At 35.4% G+C, this 17,192-nt stretch overlaps 1 protein-coding gene across 1 annotated transcript; it reads right to left on the bottom strand.

Moving 5' to 3' along the window:
- Positions 1-2,045: 2,045 nt before the first annotated feature.
- LOC144574301 (Integrase-type DNA-binding superfamily protein) lies at positions 2,046-2,752 on the bottom strand. The gene has a single exon (XM_078324239.1). The coding sequence runs from the start codon at positions 2,696-2,698 to the stop codon at positions 2,132-2,134; it is 567 nt and encodes a 188-aa protein (XP_078180365.1). The 5' UTR covers positions 2,699-2,752; the 3' UTR covers positions 2,046-2,131.
- Between the last annotated feature and the right edge of the window lie 14,440 nt (positions 2,753-17,192).

Here is a 17,192-nt window from a genome sequence, read left to right as displayed (position 1 = left end):
ATTAATTTATTAACCTTCTAATTTTGATCGATTGACTTTATACTAAATTAATTCAAATGTTTACAATTTTCACATGTAGACCCATTACTCGTAAGGTAGGTGGGTTTCAACGGCTTGGATTACTTGAGTTCACAAAGGGACTTAAGAACACCCTAGTTCTACTCGTATATAGCAATGTTAGAGAGAGGAACATCAGAGATTCAATCTCTTTGTTCTGTGTTTTGTTTGGTCACTAAGTACATTTTATTGTAGAGATCAAATCTAACAGTTTGGATTGACGATTTAGAGTTTGAAAATGTAGAAAATACTTGTTGTAACTCAAAAATTGTTGTAACTTGATCCCTCATTATATAATTACTGGAGTCTAAGTAGGAACACTTGTACATACTTGTACTTTTTTCTAATTTTTAATGTATTTGTAAAAACGAACGGATCATATTCAAATTCAAACGGTGAAGTTCCGTAGCTGATATATGAGCCCCCCTATCGTATCGTTCGATGCTTAACATATTGCAGATTAGGCAAACTTTTCCAAAAGCATTTTCCACTTCCTAGTGGCACTATGCATATAATGTATCGAATCATAATATAATAAATACAGGTCGTCAGTTGGTATTTCATAAAAGTGGTTGATGAGTTTTATGACTTTTAAGATATATATATATATATATATATATATATATATATATCATTTCATCGAGCATTTTTTATTCGTTTGATAAACTATTAATTATTGTCAAATTTAATTGTATGTCTGAAAAGTATGTAATTTTTTACTAAGAAATGTTCATCAAAATGTGTAATTCTTTAGATAATTATGTGTTCATTTATTAAATATATATATATATATATATATATATATATAGGGCACGACTAAATTGCTGCCGGCAGCATTTCAGCAGAGGTGCTGCCGGGGCAATATCGTAATTTATGATGTTCAAACAACAAATCCAAACCGTTAGATGTTTAATCTATATTAAAATCTACTTGGAGACCAAATTTTACATTTTTTAGAATTTTTTTACTATTTATTAAACTGGTTTGAAAACCGCTATTTTCAATGCTGCAAAAATTTACTGAAAACAGCGGTTTTCAAACCAGCTTAATAAATAGTAAAAAAATTCCAAAAAATGTAAAATTTGGTCTCCAAGTAGATTTTAATATAGATTAAACATCTAACGGTTTGGATTTGTTGTTGGAACATCACAAATTACGATATTGCTCCGGCAACACTTGGCTGAAATGCTGCCGACAGCAATTTAGCCGGGCCATATATATATATATATATATATATATATATATATATATATATATATATATATTCTTTATTGTCGCATTATATTTTATATAATTTGTCTAAATTTAAGCAGTAAATATCTCCTCCAATATTTTTTATTCCGGAACGAAATCTTGAAAGTAGTTCTAATTCTAATTATAGCAATGGACCTATATATTCTTTTAGCTGAAAATTCAGTGGTATGCATGGTTATGTAAAGAACCTCATGGAGCAATTAAAATGCTAATTGAGCTATGGTTACATCTCATGAGCGAATACACACGCGCGCGCGCACACACACACACACACATCAAAATACTTAACTAATCTGCATAAAATTCATCACTTAATATTAATAAAGGGATATCAAAGACAAGCAATAGTGGCCACATGAGGTATACGGCTAGGAATACTCATGGAAGAACAATTGAAATGCTTAAACAAACTAGAGTAATAAGGTTTCGGTGCTATATATGATACTAGGCATAGTCCACATTAATTACTTGTTGTACTTTGGATCATTAATATGTTTGACAAAGTTCGAACATTTGATGATATAAACCGTTTAACACAATCTCTATATGAAAATATCTTGGAGAATTTTACATTCGTTTTTAACCTTTTTATTATTTTTTTAGATAGTTAGAAAATCACTATAAATGATCTAAACTCTTTAAATCAAGTGATTATTTTACAATACATGTAGACACCTTCACAAGTGATATACATTTATTAAGATTCACTCTTTATGACCTTGTATCATTATATACCAACGAAAACCTATAAAGATCATTTATGGATGATCATTTTATACAAGTAGCTAGAGAGAAGTACTAATTAAAATAAAATACTTAATTAGAAGCTCCACAATGTTGAAGAGGAACCATGATCCTCCTCATCGGTGTCATCGTGCACCTGGTGTACTGTACCCGGCAGTAGCATGAAGTCGTAGTCATAACAACCCAGCCCCGCTTGACTTGCCGAGACCGGTGACGAGAGTGCATCCATGAATGACCAATCAACTGAGTTCTCATTTTGCATCTCTCTTTCATTGGATGGTAATTCGTTTATGTCCTGAGCAGGATTACTAGCTCCATTTGCATGTCGTGTTGCTTCTGCCTGGATTTCAGCAGCTGATAATGTGTGGCCATTTGCGTTGGGAATTTCTGGTGGTGAGTCAGGGAAGTTAAGGCGGCTGAGTACTCCTGCATCCGACCCGCGAAGGCAGACAGCTGCTGCATCAAATGCGCGTGCGGCCTTCTCCGGGGAGTCGTAAGATCCAAGCCAGATCCGTTCACGGCTGTTTGGTAGTCGTATTTCAGAGACATATCGGCCCCACGACCGGTGTCTCACCCCCCTATACTTCTTATCTGAATTTGTACTACTGCTGTTACTACTATTAGTGGGGCTGCTAGGCATCATTCTTCTGATTTGATAATTGATTTTCAGTCTATTCTCTTAATTTGTTTCTTCGTTTCTACTAATATATGGCAGTTTTGGAAGATGTATATAATATATGGTTGTGCATGTGCACTTATTTGTGGAAAGGAGAAGTGGATATATATGGGGAATCAATCGAGGGAAGGGATCTATTTATAAAGGAAGTAGAATCCGCATCGTTAGGAGAGGTGAGGGAAGAGAGGATTTTAGAGTGTAGGTTTAGAGTCCTAATTTTTATTTCAACGCACACGTTTTTGAACTTAATTAATTTAGTTTTGTCTTGCAACTTGGGTCCTACTATATTAGTAATTGTATTATATATATGGTAATGTTATGCGTCTTCGTTTCACTGTCTCCAAAACATTATTCTCACAAAAGTCAACACATCTTGCAATTAGCGGTGAAATCAAAATTTGAGCACATATGAGTCACACCAAAAGATAGTCCTGATACAAAGTACGTCGTGGCGATACAAAACAGCGAAAGTTAGGCGATTTAAAAAGCGACTCAAAAGCTAGGGTTTTGACGGCCGTCGCTATCCTTCTCTTCTCCTTCCACCTAATTTTACCATTTTCACACTCTGTAATTTTCATTCCGACACAACATCTCTTCTCTTTCAGTTCTATCTTCTCAAGTGAAGAGGAGAATAAGGGAGGGGAAAGAAACTGGAGCTGAGAGTGCGGTATTGTCGGAGTTCAGAGTGTAGAATTTTGATTTCGAATGGAACGTAACGGTGAGTAGATCCGACCGTTGTTGGAGCGCGGCAACGGTTGAAGAATATTAGAACCGGATCCGATTGTAGAACAAGATGGCGATTAATTACGGTGATCAATATTTCGATTGGAGCACGAGGGTGAATATCCGGTTACCGTCGGAGCGCGGCGGTAGTTGAAGATGTGGATCCAGTTGTGGAGCGAGATGGTGGTTAGAATATTATATTAGTTGAGAATATTTTATGAGAATAAAATAGTAGATTAGAAACTACTGTCATTTGATCTATTGTAAATAATTTTTTTATCAATGAAATTATTAGTTGATATTTAAAGCTAACTTTCAAAAACAAAATTTGAGCACATGCATGTACAACCATAAATCGCTTGTTCCGGAACTAGCTGGTTTTAAGAAAGATTACCCGGAGCAAACATTTTTGGGGATCCTTATCTTTTCCCCATACACACGTTCGTCTATGAAGATAAAACTAATTATTGTAATCATGATTTTGCTAGGTGGGCATGGAGAATGAAGCATGTAGAATTCTAGATGACTTGGGAATTTGATCTTCATCTGCTACACCCTGTCAGGAGTCTGTCGTATTGACTGGTCTGTTTCTGTTTGCTCCATGTTTTATACATGAGGAGGATTCAAATACCTCAATGTTTTTGTGTCTCCATCATGCCTCCATCTCTCTCTATTATTTTCAAAGTTCAAACAGTCGATCCGAACCGTTCAACCTAACCTCCATACTAAAATATGTTTGGAGACCAAATTTTATATTTTTAGGAATTTTTTTACATTTTTTTTAGATAGGTAAAAAAAATACTGTTTTTAGATGGTTCAGATTTACTGATTTTGTACCTATCTAAAAAAATAGTAAAAAAATTCCTAAAAATATAAAATTTGGTCTCCAAACATATTTTAGTATGGAGGTTAGGTTGAGCGGTTCGAATCGACTTTTTGAACTTTGAAAATGATGGAGAGAGATGGAGGCATGATGGAGGCACAAAAACATGGAGGCATTTGAACCCTCCTCTTTATATATATATATATATATATGAGTAGAACTAGGGTGCTCTTAAGCTCACCAAAGTTTTGGTGAGCTTAACTCTAAAACTCATCAAATCAATTTCAAATGACAAATCCGAACTGTTGAAACCCGCCTACCTTACGTGTGATGCATCTACATGTGAAATTTTTAAATATTCGAATTAATTTAGTATAAAGTCAAGCGGTCAAAAAATGTTCAAAAATAAATGTACTAAAATTAATTTATTAACCTTCTAATTTTGACCGCTTGACTTTATACTAAATTAATTCGAATGTTTAAAAATTTTACATGTAGATGCATCACATGTAAGGTAGGCGGGTTTCAACGGTTCGAATTCATTATTTGAAATTGATTTTATGAGTTTTAGAGTTAAGCTCACCAAAACTTTGGTGAGCTTAAGAGCACCCTAGTTCTACTCATATATATATATATATATAGTAGAACTAGGGTGTTTTGAAGCTCACCAAAGTGTTTGGTGAGCTTAACTTCAAAACTCATTAAATCGGTTTCAAATGATGAATCCGAATCATTGGAATCCGCCTACCTTACGAGTGATGCGTCTACATATGAAAATTTTAAACATTCGAATTAATTTAGTATAAAGTAAATCGGTCAAAATTAGAAGGTTAATAAATTAATTTTAGTGCATTCATTTTTGAACGTTTTTTTGACCGCATGACTTTATAATAAATTAATTCGAATGTTTACAATTTTCACATGTAGACGCATCACTCGTAAGGTAGACGGATTTCAATGGTTCGGATTCGTCATTTGAAACCAATTTAATGGATTTTGGAGTTAAGCTCACCAAATACACCCTAGTTCTACTCATATATATGAGTAAAGCTAGGGTGTGACATGCTCATCAATAAAGTTTGGTGAGCATAACTCCAAAAGTATATCGGATCGATGTCAAATGCCGAATCCAAACCGTTGAAATCCATGTACTTCATGAGTGATGCATATACAAGCAAAATTTTAAAAGTTTCGAGTTTATTTGCTACACGGTCAAGTGGTCAATGAAATAACAAAAATTGAATATATAAAATAACTTATAATAAAATGTTCATTTCTTTGACCACTTGACCGTGTAGCAAATAAAATCGAAACTTTCAAAATTTTGCATGTATATGCATCACTCATGAAATACATGGATTTCAACGGTTTGGATCCAGCATTTGACGTCGATCCGATATACTTTGAGAGTTATGCTCACCAAACTTTCTTGGTGAGCATGTCACACCCTAGCTTTACTCCATATATATATATATATATATATATATATATATGTTTAAATCAAGGTTTTAAAGAGTTAGTTATAGCTACGCAATAGCTGTGTTATAGTTTTTTCAGATCTAAAAAATTATAACGTTATTAACCGCTTTTATTTTATAATGATTCTAAATAGCTAACTATAATTGCGCTATAATTTTTTCAGACCTTAAAAGTTATAGTGCTATAATCGCTATTTAGAACCTTGGTTTAAATTCACAATCACCATGTCGATTGTAGAATCTAATTCAACTACACTTCGATCTGCAGGTGATAATAAACGAGAGAGCATTATTGCATCAATAATACCTTAATTTTTGACCTACCTTTTTGTAATAGAATAATATTACTATTCATACTTTTTTTTGAAAGAGGCCGGAAGTGGTGCAGCTGATTGACGATATACTAAATAAAAAAATAATATATATTTATGGTCAGGTTTGGCAAAATATTAATATTTAAAATGACTCATTATAACAAAGAAATATCATTTATAGCAATAAACAAAATCCAAATAAATATTAATATTCAAAATTTGACTATGTTTTACTTCTAATATCGCGTTGACTAGAACGCTTGTTAACTATATATATATATATATATCTAAGTGGTGGCCCAATGCTATAACATGCACTTCAATTAACATTAATTATGGACGTAGGGTCAAACAATACATTCCTAAGAAGATTTATTTATGAGGAGGGTTCAAATGCCTCCATTTTTTGTACCTCCATCATGCCTCTATTTTTTAAAACTCTAATAATTTAAAATTTAAAACTTAAAAATCAAAATAAAACCGTTGGATATGATCTACATCATTTTATCTATGCACATGTAAAAAATTATGACATTTCAATTTTATTTTGATTGTCATCAAGAGTTTGTAAAAAATGCACTAATTTGAATGATTTCTAGACGTTGATTTTTGAACTTATTGATTCACATAAAAATAAAATTGAAATGCGATAATTTTTTATGAGCACATAGAGAAAATAACATAGATCACATCTAACAGTTTTATTTTGACGTTTAAGTTTTAAATCTTGAGTTATTAGAGTTTTAAAAAATAGAGACACGATGGAGGCAAAAAAAAATGGAGGCATTTGAACCCTCTCTTTATTTATTTATTTATTTATTGTACTTTAGTGTAATATGTTGAAAGGAGAGACTTTTGTTGAAAGTGTGGGTTCCACCACCATTAATTCATGTTGGATCATATGCTCGCTTTGATGCAAAAGACTGAGATGATTGGTATGTAATCCATAAAATAAGTGTCTACGTAACATTGTAGAATTAAACCATTATAGAAAATCTTAAAAGTGCCACGAGCTAGAGTTGTTATTATATATATTATTCTAATGGATAATGTGTTTTGTGTTGGAATATCAAGACGGAATTAAGTTGAGCTCCAATATTGTATTATGGAGGTTACGGAACGATTTGTATTATGCATGGTTGTAAAGCTTGTTTTTAGCTTTCCAATGAATGTTTAATTACCTCAATCAGACTTCGGATGGAAATTAAAGTTATGGCCGAGTCACCAATAAGATGCAGCGTATCCATATATAGGTGCAGACATGGATGTGCTGGTGCTGTTTTTCCGTTTATAGTTATTTTGTTTTGTCATTTTTAATTTATATCCAAAATATAGTAAAATAGATATGAGGCTGTGATCACCTGAGTCTAACTGTTGCATGACTGAAAGTCCAATTCAAAATTTAAATAACTAAGTCTAGTCAATACTAGAAACTAGGTACTAGCAAAATATGCTAATTCGTCTGGCGATTAGCATTTGGATGTTGAGATCTATTTTTCTCAATGTATCAGATATGTCAGTATTCAAATTTCTTTGGATCTTGTTCCTTTCCTCTTGATCTCCCATGAATTTTTCTACTTTCTTTTCAAATTTTTGAAGTCTTGCATCGAATCCTTGATTTTGGTATTGATTAGATCGGTTTTGGTATTGGATTTGGGCACCTTGGTCATTTGAGTCATTTTTCCATCTAAAATTGAAGTGATTCCATCTGTTGGCTGGGTTGTAATTGTTAGAATAATTTTGTTTGTAATCAGGGTTTCTTTTGTCTCATACATCATAAAATAACCCATTTACCTGTTCAATCGATGGTTCCCCAAATTTACCATGACTTTGACATGAAGCAATGTCATGGTCAGTCCCACCACAAATTTCACATTGTTGTGTAGCGACAGATTTGACCTGAAGCAACTTTGCAAATTGCGTTTGCAAGGCCTCTACCTTTGCTTGCAGAGCTGTCACTTCGTCAACTTTGTGCATGCCTGTCACACCCCGCGGTCACGGGTCGCAACAGTCCCCCGCCGTAAGCATACAACGCCGTGTATGCTTACAAGGCAATTAACAATTTTATCCAAACAACAAGCAATTAATATAAAACAAGTTTCTAAATAAAATCAGAGTGCACAGTCTGGTCAAAATATAATACAACAAAAGTATCTCCTCTGGATACCAACCACGAGGCCTACCCTAAAACTATACAAAAAAATATATCTAGGGTCATAAGATGATAACTACTAAGGCCTACTACTCGCGTGCCTCTCTGGAATCAGTGGCACCAGTACCTGTAAAATAGCCCGAAGGGTGGGGGTGAGAATAAATTCTCAGTGCGAATTTGCCATAGTTTAGACTATTGGACTTGCAATCAAACTCCATATTCAAAAATGAAACCCAAAACAAAACAATTCAAACATATGTATATTCATAAATAACAGAATGCCAATGCTCGACAACAATTAATCAAACTGAATCACAGTTTACGGAATTTCCAAGATGAATTTCAAACACAACACATAATTGGCTTAACTCAACTCGTTAGGGCTTGTAGCAACTACAGATGTTCTTTCGAGCTGGACCCTTTATCAAACCCTCGTCTGTAGGGTTACTGACACCTACAGACGTTCCACCGAGCTGGACCCTTTATCTGACACCCATCTGCAATTGCTTGGCTTAACAATTATTAAGGTCTGGTTCAAGTCATATAAAGAAAATTCTCTTTAGAATCGTTTCCAACATTCGTAATATTCAATTGACCGTCCAAATGCATTAACACGTAGGAGAATGCCACTGAGACACAGACGTTACACACTAGTCACCCACGATTCTGATTCACACATCATAACATAATCACCCTCCCTCGTCCCAACCGGTACTGGGAAACATTGAGGGCCGTTCACCTAAGGCCATTAGGATCCTGGGAATCAAAGTCAGCATACAGCCCGACTTTGCAAATTCATTGGATCCAAGTGCTTAACTTCGTAAATCCATTCACATACATAGTTTGTGGTGACTTTCAATCAAAAATCAGATCATAATAGATCGACACAACCAACAACCATACCAGCATGCAAATCACTCAAGTCACACCAATTCAAGTTTAATTTAATTGGGCTATGCAAATGATTTACACAATTTAATGATGCAATCAATCAGATATTCAACATGACAAACGAATAAACAGTTTAATTCCTGAAAATAAAGTATCAAACAAGTCCAAGAATACCGCACCTGATTACAACGAGCGTACCGCTTAATTAAGGATCGGGTGTCTCGAATTACTCCGCGAAGTCTTGCTCGACCGAGCCTACACCTATATTACACGTATACTAGGTTTAACCGTGATTCATGATCGAGGTATTCACTCGAGTTATATTAGGGTTTATACTTTCCTATTCCTCTTTCTTGCTTTAAAATCTCTAACTTCTCATAATTTCCATTTGAGTCTTCTAGACCATACACGATCTCAATTTGGTAACAATTCATTTACTAGTTCACAGTTTCGGTTCCTGTAACAATTCAATTCACCAAGTGGTTAACCCTAATTTGGTCAAAACCTCAAACTAGCCGTTAAACGTTATAGCAATTCAAGATTAAGAGGGAACCCTACTGATTACAAGTCTAATCGGTTGGATTAAACTAATCAATTCACGATTATGCCCAATTTCAGTTTTGGCACAAAAACCCTAAAAATCGAAATCCGAAATCGAGCTGAAATCGGGAAGGAATCGGCAAATAAACGGTCAAAGAAGCTCAAGGAGCTAGTCTACAAGCAATTCGAATACAAATCTCGGGTTTAAAATGAAAACCCGAGAAATCGAGAAAATTCGAGATTTAGAGAGAAACAGAAAGAGAAAAGAATACCAAATAGGAGAGCTAGGAGAGATCCACGGGCGCTTACTCGGTTCCAGCTTCGATTTCTCGCAACAATCGGGGGTTAGAGAGGGAAAGGAAACTCTCTCGCTCTTTTTCTTCTCTCTCGGGTGAAATTTCACTTAAAATGGTAAAGGGAATGAAGTTGAAGAGAAAGGAACAAGGGAATTATGCAAATAAACCCTCAGATTCATCCAGTGCGGATCGCTCACCCGCACTGGATCTGAGTGCGGACGCACTCAGCATTTAGTAGGTCTTTCCAGCGCCTTCCAGAGAAAAGAACTGGTGTCAGTGCGGATCATCCATCCGCACTCACCATCAGTGCGGACGCACTCAATACTTAGTGTTATTTTTCAGCAAAATTTGGAAAAGTCCGAGCCTAGTGCGGACGGACTGAGACTCCAGTGCGGGTCGGCCCACCCGCACCCAGCACTTAGCCAATTTTCAGGAAAGTTCAGATCAACACAGAAACTCATGAGTGCGGACGCACTGGGATCCAGTGCGGGTCATCCATCCGCACTCACAGAAATTTCAAAAGAAATTCTAAGGAAAACAGAAGCCAGTGCGGGTCAGTTACCCGCACTCATCACCAGTGCGGACGCACTGGACCTATAAAGGTTCAGAACTTCGAAATCTCGACGCGGTTTCGATTCACACTTAACTTATTTATTTAGAGGAACCTTAATTAAGGTTTAAACTTCCATTTTGTTAGCAAAATTTTTGATTCTTGCTTTTAAATCATGGAATATTAATTGTTAAAATTTCGTGACGTAACATTTCTCCCCCCTTAGAATAAAGTTCAATCCTCTGAACTAAATTGCGTACCTGAGCCGTTGAATAGTTCTGGGTACTTCTCACGGATGCTTTCCTCATGTTCCCACGTCGCTTCCTTGGTCGAATGGCGTCCCCATTTGAATATAACAAGTTTAATCGTCTTGCTCCGAAGTTGCTGTTCTTTTCGATCCAATATCTGCATTGGCTCTTCTTGATAGGACAAGTCATCTTGGACATGCAAGTCGGAGTGATCAATGCAATGAGATGGATCTCGTACGTATCGGCGTAATTGTGACACATGAAATACCGGATGAACCCGGTCCAATGCTGGTGGTAATGCAAGCTCATATGCCACCGGTCCCATTCGCCGCATTATCTGAAACGGTCCAATATATTAAGGACTCAACTTGCCCGATACGCCGAATCGATGTACACCCCTGACAGGTGAAACTCGAAGCCACACGTGATCCCCTTCTTGAAACTCCAACGGTCTTCGATGCACATCTGCATATTTCTTTTGTCGCTCTTGGACCGACTTAAGCCGACTCAGAACGACTTTTGTCTTTTCGGCAACCTCTTCTAGCATCTGAGGCCCGGTAGGTGAATACGTACCTGCGGGTCCCCACCACAGCGGTGTGCGACACTGCTGTCCCGTAAGTGCCTCCTGTGGTGACATTCCGATACTCGAATGGTAGCTATTGTTGTACGCGAACTCTACCAAATACAAATGGTTGATCCAGGAGTCTCGGAAACTTAAAGCACAGGATCGAAGCATGTCTTCCAATGTTTGTATCGTTCGCTCGGATTGACCGTCAGTTTGCGGATGATGCGCTGTACTGAACCTCAACTTGGTACCCATGGCTTCTTGGAAGCTTCCCCAAAAGTGAGAGGTAAATCAGGTATCTCGGTCGTAGACGATATTTCGCGAGCAACCGTGGTATTTAAACTGGTATTGCAAGAACATATCAGCTAACTCTCTTCCAGATGTCTCGATCTGAAGTAGAATGAAGTGTGCAATCTTCGTCAGCTTATCCACTATAACCCAGATGGCATCGTATCGTCCGACGGTTCTCAGAAATCTAGTCACGAAGTCCATGGTAATCGATTCAAATTTCCGTGTGGGTATCTCCAAAGGTCTGAGCAGTCCCGCACTCTTTCGTCTATCTGCTTTGACTTGCTGATAGATCTGACATTTCTCAACATAGTTTTGCACGTTCCTTTTCATCTTTTGCCACCAGAAATACCGCTTTAAATCCTGATACATCTTGACTTCACCAGGGTGAATGGTATACTCTGAGTCATGTGCTTCTAACAAAATCAGATTATTCAGTCCTGAGTCATTCGAAACGCATATGCGGTCATGGAACCGCAGAATACCGTCTTCACGGAGTTCTACAATCTCTTGGTTAATATATTTACTTTTGGATCTCTTTGGTCTCTGCCGTGACAGTTGGAGCAAATGTAGGTACCGAGTTTTTTGCATTGTTTTTTCTATACCAGCACCGGTTCAAATTAGTAAAGTTTATGTTCTATACTTGTTGATGTTTCTGTCTCCAATTTACATTTTACATATAAATATATCTCAAAATCAACTGAAATAAGGTAGTCTTTTGAGTTCAGTTGGGCATAATGTACGTATATACCAATTAGAACGGTAATTTGGTTTAATTTATTGTTTTGATCTTTAAGTATCATTATCATATGGAAATTTAATTATAATGAAATCTGTTGTAGCGGGGAAATTTGATTTCTAAAGCTATTAAATTGTAGCGGAGAAAGAGTAAAAATTTCTTCAAGTAGGCAATGAATTAATACTTTTTTTTTTTAGGATTTCTTAACAAAGTTTGATTACATCAAGTGTAGAATTCCAAAATAATACATAGTATATCAATAATTGTGTTTTAGCCGGTGACTAGACAGTATATCACAAATAGTAGAATTTCAAAATTTACATTTGATTTCTTACTATATTCTCAATTCTCGATTCCTCAGTGCCAAGTTTTGTACAGCTCAACCTCACACCTCAAGGATGCATATTTTCAAGGCATAGTTTGATAGGAAATCACAAAAGTAGCTGTGAAGATCAAATACTCAAAGTAATCACATTGATAGAACACTTGAAAGGTTATTATTTGAGTTGATTTTATTGAATAAATTTATGCATTTAAGGTGTTTGATGAAATGCTCAAATGAAAATGCATTTCTGAACATGAATTGACTTTTGTATTTAAAGTGCATTTCTAAACGTCATCACTTTTTGCTTGATAAACTGTTGTGAATTTTAGGGGTATTTATTTTGGAACTAAATATCACGCAAATGCTTTAAATTTATAAATCCAAAAACACAAAGTAGATCAATTGCAAGCGCACAATCTATCTTTGTAGTAATGAGGTATCGATTCAAAGACTAATGCAATTGTATTTTTTACTTAAACTAAATTAAAACTAAATAAATGACAAGTAATAAAAAAGGGGGGGAGGGGGTTGTTGCAAGTAACTAAAGGTGGGTTCAATACCCAAAGCAGTTAGTTTGTAACAAGAAGTTAAATTAAATGCAAATAAAAATGGTGTTTATAAATCAAGATAACGAGGTCTAAGGGCTTTGGTCTACAATCACTTGGTCAATCTATTTACTTTTGGAGTTCTTCTAAATTCATGTCTTGTCTTGATGGGAAATTCCAACTAGGTTGGTCTATTTCTAGTTCCTAAAATACCTTTCACAATTCATGATCCTCCTGCTAATGTACCTCTTAATTAGGGCTCTCATCCACCTAATTGGGTTATTTAACATGAATCATCTACTACTATTACTTGGTACCATATTTGATTCTATGATTCTGGGAATAGATCCGAATCTAGTCAACCTTATCTAAACCCTAAGATTATTTGTGTACAATGAAAATGTTTCTTCTTTATCATACACCATTAATGCTAAAGTACTGTCACTACCCTAATAAGGTTCGATTACCAAAACACAAATCATGCATGACTCACAAATATATAAAATAAAACCAAACACCAAGCCAAAACAATCATCATAAAGAGAATATCCAAGTAAATAAACTAACACAAGTTCATGCTACAACCTAAGCCCTTAGAGAGGAAATTAGCCTCTCATTGGTGCAATAAAAAAAATAACATCCATGAAGAAAACAAGAAATAAAATACAAGTAAAACAAGAAAATAACAAGAGAAATAGAATACACCAATTCCCAAGTTATGCCTCAGTTCTTCTTTGCAAGGTCCTCGAGATCTGCCAAGTCCTTCAATCCTTCGCGCCTTTGATTCACTTGAGAGATGAGATGGATGGAGAAGATGGTTAGGGTTTGTGACTTAGGGAAGAAGCAACCAATGATGAAAGGTGAATCAATCAAGATCTCATGAGATATGGCAATAGATATCAGCTGATGACTTACTAAAAGAGTTCCTGCGACCTGGGCATTACAAATTCTGATTTCTAACCTTCCTAAAATTATAGATCTCGTTGTCCTCTTTCCAGCAAGCTTTTATTTGCCTAAAACGGAGTTCGTATGACCAAGATATAACCAAAATACGAAAAGATGTCGCAAGCTGGAATTTCCATATTTAAACTGTGCGGCCAGGGGTGGCCGCACGGATTTCCGCGCTGTGAACAGTGCGGGTTGGCTAGGCCGCATCTTCACCCGCACTGAGCCTCTGTCTGGGCTGTGAATTAAACTTCAAATGGGCATAACTCCTTATCCGTAGCTCCGTTTTCAACGTTCTTTGACTTTTCAGAAAGCTTGCGAAAGGATCTATATTTGGCTCCATTTTCTGTAATTTAAATAAACTTTGGCAATAACTTGAATCTTGATATAATTCTAAAATAAACTGAATTAAATTAATCTAAATGTATGAAAATTAGCCAAGTTATTGATACAAAACCCTAGGTAAAAGTATACCTAATTTACACTCATCATAAACATGGGTTTAATCATGGGTTTAATCTGTATATCTTTAATCATGGGTTCATGTGGTGTGTTTGCTGCATTTTGTTCTTGTACTTTGATATCCTCCCTAAACCGACTCAAGGTTTATTGTTCCTAGTTTTTGATGGATAATGGTCTTGGATAATCTGTTAATGGATAATGGGGGCCTGAGTTTAATGGTTCTTGCCGAAAAGAGTGAGAAAAGATTTTCAATAGTTAGTATTAATGAATCTCTTGTATATGTCAATTTCTCCTTAATCCTTAACGGGTTTAAACCCAACTTTAGTTACCTTTCATCTTTTCCTTTGCTTAATTTTCTGGTTCGAGTTGTATAATCATGTAAAGAAAACTTGCATATGAAAATAAATTCAAAATATAATGTATTAGTACTACTTTGCCTATGTTTAGGCATGGATGCTTTCATTTACACTTTCGGATTATAAATTATAACTTATTTAAAAAACCTGCAATTGAACCGATTGACTCATCAGTTCGACCAGTGAACCATTAACTCGGAGCTTGATCGGGTCGATGTCCGGTCTGGTTCTGATAACATTGCTCAAAAGTATTATCAAGTAAGACTAACTGAAAGTAATTGTACTCGGGCCCATTGGGCTTGGATTATATTGGGCCGAAATAGACTCAAATTGACGGGGCGAAAAGAATGGCAGTGGTTTTAATGAATTTCAATCACCTAACGTACCTCAAATTATTGTATTTATTTGGATTTTTCTTTACTGTGCAAGCTAGGTGTTCGACATAATTCCTCTATGACCAATTATTGTATTTTGGTCAGCATAAACCGGCTTCTAACAGCAGTACTGGTATTTGCTTGTACCGGACCGGAGGAGTCAGGTGGTTTGCTGGTTCCAGTCTGCTGCTCTGCTGGTACGAATCTGATCTCATCAGTTTTGTTTAATTAGACATAACAAAAATAATTATCAAGGATTGTCTTACACTCTTCATGGGTGGTAAAAGCACCGTGTAAATGTCTTGTGCCCAACCTCAACATTATTTTATCATTCTTCAAAGAAAGTGAGACTATTTTTAGTTGAACCTTCCCTGAAGAATTGTAAAAAAATAAGAAACAATGAATCAGCACTTCTTTGATCTTAGTTTAAAGCAAGGATTTATGTGTTCTGTACACATGTCAAAGCAGTAATGTGCTTATTTATTATATTTTTATCTTTGTTTGTCACTATTCAATGTTCAAGTTAAGCCTGAATTAATTCTCTATTGTAGGTAGGAAATGTTTTTAATTACTTATATAAAAATGATATCCATATCCTACTGCATTTCAACTAGTTGATCAAAATGAAATAAAAGGGGAGCAAAGTTGTATGATTTGAATGTTTTCTATCTAATTTGAATGAATGATTCCTCAAAATCAATGATTTTTGCAATCTGGTCCACTAGCTATTTGTTAATCTAAATCATACCATTTATTATTGTGTTTGTAATGCCATATGGTCATAATATAAGTTTAGGTCAGATATTGTACTAATAGTTTATCAATCTATATGTCATAATTAAGAGGAATGGAGGGTGACCGTAGATGGATGTACGGTACGGTCCACATTACGTGAACAAGCGATTCAATCCCGTATTTGTGAAGAGTGTGGAGGATTTTTTTTTACTATGCATTTGCCAACTTGGATAATGTAATTAATGAGAAGGACATTAGGTGTCCATGTGCCAAGTGTGGGTGTACTAAATGGTTGGATAGGGAGAATATCGGAAAACGTATGATGAGATGGGGGTTCAGACTTTTTTATGAGAATTAGGACATGCATGGTGAATATCCAGATGTCAGTATAGGGGAACAAAGCCAAACAGTAGTTGAAGAGGGTGTCGAGATGGAGTTGCCATATGATATGATTCAAATGGTTATTGATGCTGCATTTCATCTTATAAGTAATTTTCTTTTCTTTTGGGATACAAGTTTCCTATTTATATAAATGATTGTTTGAAATTCAAAATGACTTCATCTGTTATATTGGTATGTGACATTTATATTACATTTTTTTCCATCTATATACAGGCCACAACATGCTACCAGTACTTTTGATATGGTTGATGAGTTTTATATTGGTGACTTGAAGCTAGAGTTAGTTTTCCATTTCTTGTGAGTGAGGTGTCAATGATAGTAAGAAGTGAAAGACTGTAATTTTGGGATTTTGTTTCAATTTACATTTTCTAATATGAAGTTCTAAATATGTTGGATAACTTTGTGGGTTAGTTTTTGCTTTTTTATTTCATGAATTGAGAATTTTGAGAAAATTGTAATTGGTACTATATGGCAAAATTAGAATTGTTGGTACTATGACAAAATATTACTGTTGTTTCTCAAATCTATATATAGAGCAATTTATTTGATATTTGATGTTACAATTGAATCGATCTATTGTGTATGTTTTGAAAAAAGTAAAATGAAAAAAAAAAAACAAAAAAAAAACGTGCTGACAGGAGCATCGAAGACCAGTTTTTGACCATTAGCTTTTGCGTTCAATAGTTGGTCATTGGAAACAGGTATGAGCG

Source organism: Carex rostrata, chromosome 22, assembly GCF_964058835.1.
Source record: "Carex rostrata chromosome 22, lpCarRost1.2, whole genome shotgun sequence".
NCBI classification, from domain to species: domain Eukaryota; kingdom Viridiplantae; phylum Streptophyta; class Magnoliopsida; order Poales; family Cyperaceae; genus Carex; species Carex rostrata.
The sequence above is the reverse complement of the archived record's forward strand: the minus strand, read 5'-3'. Positions and strand labels throughout refer to the sequence as shown.

Excerpts from the sequence above, each read along its gene's own strand:
- LOC144574301 (XM_078324239.1), bottom strand. The coding sequence starts at position 2,698 with ATGATGCCTAGCAGCCCCACTAATAGTAGTAACAGCAGTAGTACAAAT.